Source organism: Scomber japonicus, chromosome 3 (genome assembly GCF_027409825.1).
Source record: "Scomber japonicus isolate fScoJap1 chromosome 3, fScoJap1.pri, whole genome shotgun sequence".
NCBI classification, from domain to species: domain Eukaryota; kingdom Metazoa; phylum Chordata; class Actinopteri; order Scombriformes; family Scombridae; genus Scomber; species Scomber japonicus.
Window position 1 is genome coordinate 39,012,103 of NC_070580.1, and position 4,539 is coordinate 39,016,641.

At 40.8% G+C, this 4,539-nt stretch overlaps 1 protein-coding gene across 1 annotated transcript; it reads right to left on the reverse strand.

The window, feature by feature from the left end:
• Positions 1-335: 335 nt before the first annotated feature.
• Positions 336-1,733, reverse strand: LOC128355422 (nuclear factor 7, ovary-like). The gene has a single exon (XM_053315661.1). It carries the CDS (start codon positions 1,731-1,733, stop codon positions 336-338), a length of 1,398 nt encoding a protein of 465 aa, XP_053171636.1.
• Positions 1,734-4,539: the final 2,806 nt, after the last annotated feature.

Below are 4,539 nucleotides of genomic sequence, written 5' to 3' on the forward strand. Positions count from 1 at the left end.
GCTTCCACACTAAAAGTCACTTTGTTAAAGTTGAGAAATAAAGCAGCAACACAACATCAGGTTAACTTTGACAATCTGTTATTTTGAGCCAATGTTACAACAAGATTGAACTAAAAACTGTCACAAATGTTTAGTTTCTTGTACAAAATGATGCAGATGACATGCAAGAGATCCACAAACCCTAACCCTAACACATACCCAACACATACCAAACTATCTGAGCCAATGTACAACAATTACAAGTTAATACATCAAAACTTGATTTAATATCAGTATTTTACATGTAGAGTATATTTATATATTCTTCATCATCATCATCATCATCATCATCATCTCTAACTGCTGTGATTCACTGTCACAGAGACCTTCAGTGGAGAAACCTTCAGTGGGAGTTTATCCCCAATTCTAATGAATGGAAACAGTGTGTCAGTGAAAGTGTGTGTGAAGGTGTGTATGTGTGTGTTAGTATCAGGATCAGAGAACGACAGATTTCCTCTGTTCCAGTCCAGATTCACTCTGATTCTCTGGAGCTTCTTCTTTACTGGGAGATCAGTGAAGGGACCTGGTGATGAATATGCTGAGTATTTATCATCATAGAACACTATTATCCATAATCCAGACTTTATGTTTTCCTTCCTCTGAACAGACTCTGATGACACACCCAGCATCCAGTCTTTATTGTCTCCAACCTCGACATCCCAGCTGTGAGTCCCTGAGTTAAAGCCCTCAGAGCCCAGGACAGCCTTAAAAAATTCAAACCTCTCTGGATTATCAGGAAGCTGCTGTCTCTTTCTTCCTCGTCTCACACTGGTCAGATCTTCAGACAGGATGAATCTTGGATGAGCAGTGTTTGGATCCACAATGACAGGAGTGTAGGAGACCATCTCCTTCATGTTGTTCCAGATGTTGAAGGCCAGGTTGCCCAGGTGTTTGGCCTGGTCTATCAGAGCTCCTGAGGGCAGCTGTGGATCATCCAGCAGGGGGCAGCGCTGGACTCTGTCCACTGCAGCCTTGTAGTTGTTCAGGAATGAGACGTCTTCAGCTCTCAGCTCCTCCTCTGTGGCTCTGACTGTGTGTGAAAGAGCTGCTATCTCTCTGCTCAGAGCCTCCATCTTCTCCTTCATCATCTGACTCTTCTGCTCCTCTTCCTCCCTCAGAGCAGCCATCCTGGCCTCCTCTTCCTCTTCTAGAAACTGGTGAAGCTTCTTAAACTGCTCCTTAATCTGCCTCTCTGTGTGTTGGGCCTGGACCTTAATGTGTTCTGCTGTTTGATCAAACTTCACTTTAACTTCTTCACAAACATTTAACTTCTCCTTTAAGGGCTTCAGAGTTTCCTCAAGTTCCTTCTTGTGTTGTTGTGCAGCTTCTTCGATGGCTCCGAATCTGTGGTTGGTGTGTTTTTCTGAATCTCTGCAGATGAGACACACTGGCTGCTGATGGTCCAGACAGAAGAGTTTGAGTTTCTCAGAGTGCAGACTGCAGAGAGCCTCTGAAGCTCTCTGATCTCTGTCCTGTAAGAAGGACTCACACAGGTTCTTTAACACCAGACTAATAGGTGGATTATCCATTGAAGATCTTCTCTTACAAACTGGACACTCATGTGTTGGTTTCTCTCTCCACCAGCTCTTCAGACAGTCTTTACAGAAGCTGTGGCTACATAACAGAACAACAGGATCTCTAAAGACCTCATGACAGACCGGACAGCAGAAATCCTCCTCTGATCTGGAAGCCATTTAGTCTCTGAGTGAAGCTGAAAACACAGCAGACAGAAAGTACAGTCAGTCATGGCTCCCCTCCCTCCTCTACTAACTTCACTGACATCTACTTTCAGTGTGACTCCAGTTTTTAGTCAAACTCACCTTCAGTGTGTGGAGAGTCAGCAGGTTGAAGCAGCAGAGTTCTAGTTTTCCACTTTTCTCTCCTGTAGCTGTACTCACTCAGAGGAAGTTGTTAGTTTGGTCTGAAGGTGAATCTGATGCTCTGTTTTTCAGTCTGTGTGTCTCTTTAGAGACCAACAATAAACTGTTTCCTGGTTTGTCTCAGGTGAGTCAGGTGAGGGGCGGAGCTTTGTCAGATCTCTTCTGATAAATGTTGTAGCTTCACAGTAACACAGGTTGTGGTTCATTCCTGCACTCAAACATACACATACCATCAAGTTTAAAGATCACAGACTAACAGGTTTATGTGATTTAATCTGTACAGTACAGAACATCATGACCTGCATGAAGCTTATAAAATAAACTCTCATTCAGAGGAGAAGTTCTGTTCAGCTGTTAGTGTGAAAACTTTACAGGAACTATAGAAACACAAAGGAGTGAATATTGTTCTGCTTTGACATGTTTACCATAAAGCAAAAAGGACAGTACCAACACTTCTACCAACACACTCCTGGTATTTTATACTCAGTCAGTAGTTTAGTCCGTCCTTACAAAGGATGCAGGTCTGAGAGCTGTGGGGGGAACAACACACCAAGACATGTAAAACCTGCTATGAGCCAGAAAAAGTCATCTAGCTGAAATAAATTATCTTCCATTAACTCTCTTCAAGTGGTGGAAGAAGTCCTCAGATCCTTACTGCAGTAAAAGTACTCATACAGCAATGTAAAAACAGGAATGATCTGAACACTTGTGTAAAATCTAATTTCTGAATATTCTCATTAATTCCTGCAACAGTCATCAGTGACTCATTTTAAAATCATGTTTAATTCCTGTAATCTTCTACCATGTTGTCTAAATGTAATCTGAGGTTTAAACTGTGAGCAGTGTTCAGGTCTGTCAGCAGCTCACCTGTAATGCAGGTAAGCGTCCTGTAGGGGGCAGCAGAGACCCGTCACACTGTGCTGAGATCAACTGCAGGAACACAAAGATGCTGTTTGCTGCTGTTAGTCGGAGGATTGTTCATGCAGGACTTTAACTTGTTATGGAGCATTTTTACATGTCTGTGTTTCTACTTTTACTGCAGTAAAGGATCTGAATATTTTTTCCAGTGTTGTGAACACACATATTAAACATGTTTGGATTCAGTCAAATAAAATACAGGTAACAACCTTTACTACATGTTTAATGAAAAGTCTGATTTATTAAAGGGTCCCTTACACAAGATCAGAGGTGTTTTTGTTTTGTTTGTTTTTTGAACTTTATTTTTACAGAAGGAACATAGACAACATACAGAGAGACATAGAACAAACAGTTGGTCATCTATACATTCATTCAGACGTTATACTGATGGAGTTACAAATACAATGATGGCTCAATGAGCATCTCTTTTGGACATGTACACAATCCATTTTTCCCAATAGTGCAAATATTTGTCAAGTTTGTATCTAAGTCCTGGTTTTCATTAGTCCAGGTTGGAAACAGTCATTTTTCCATGAGGGAGACATAATAATGTGTAATGTAAAGATGTGGTGCAGCTAATATTCATGAGGCTTCATGTGTCTGTTTGTATTTGAGTCAATGTGAGTTATTATGAAGTTCCATCATGTGTGTTTCTGACTGACCTGACAGACACAAGGTAGTTTTCCAACAAAGAGGATTTTATTCCCCCAAAGAAGAGAAAAGTATTTACAGAAGTGTTTAACAAAAGGTTAGAGTTGATAAAAGAGGTTGAATAAACAGAACTACAGTCAGACTGGAACAACTCAACAAACACATTTGATCACATTCAGTTTGATTGATTTCTTCTCCATGCAGAGAAAGTCACCATCACACACTGATATGATTTCACTACTGTTCCAGATGTTTCCTGATTGGTTACCTGCAGGGATCAATACTGAGTCCACATGTTCAAACTCTTCACACAGTCGACTCAACAGCAACAATTATGGATCAAACTGTGACACGTTTGCATCATTTTCACACAGAAAGCATTCAGTGACTACAGCCTTCAAATGTCCTGAAGACTTTTCTCACTGTCAATCCTCATTTGGACAGAAGCTCTTTCTATTAGAAATGATGTTCATCAATCAATCAATCAATCAATCTTTATTTATATAGCGCTGAAATCCTAGATTACATTACAGTTCATATCAGTAGATGGATTTTAAAAATACAGAAAACTCAACATCATCATCATCATCATCATCATCATCATCATCATCTCCTCTAACTACTGTGATTCACTGTCACAGAGACCTTCAGTGGAGAAATCTTGAGTGGGAGTTTATCCCAAGTCCAAATATATGGAAACAGTGTGTCAGTGAAAGTGTGTGTGAAGGTGTGTATGTGTGTGTTAGTATCAGGATCAGAGAACGACAGATTTCCTCTGTTCCAGTCCAGATTCACTCTGATCCTCTGGAGCTTCTTCTTCACTGGGAGATCAGTGCGGAGAGCTGGTGGTGATAATGCAAAGTATTCATAATGATTGAACCCTATTCTCCATAATCCAGACTGTATGTCTCCCTTCCTCTGAACAGACTCTGATAACACACCCAGTGACCATCTTGTATTGTCTCCAACCTCGACATCCCAGCTGTGAGTCCCTGAGTTAAAGCCCTCAGAGCCCATGACAGAGTAATAACCACTAAACCTCTCTGGATTA

Coding starts and splice junctions, on each gene's coding strand:
- LOC128355422 (XM_053315661.1), bottom strand. CDS start 1,733: ATGGCTTCCAGATCAGAGGAGGATTTCTGCTGTCCGGTCTGTCATGAG.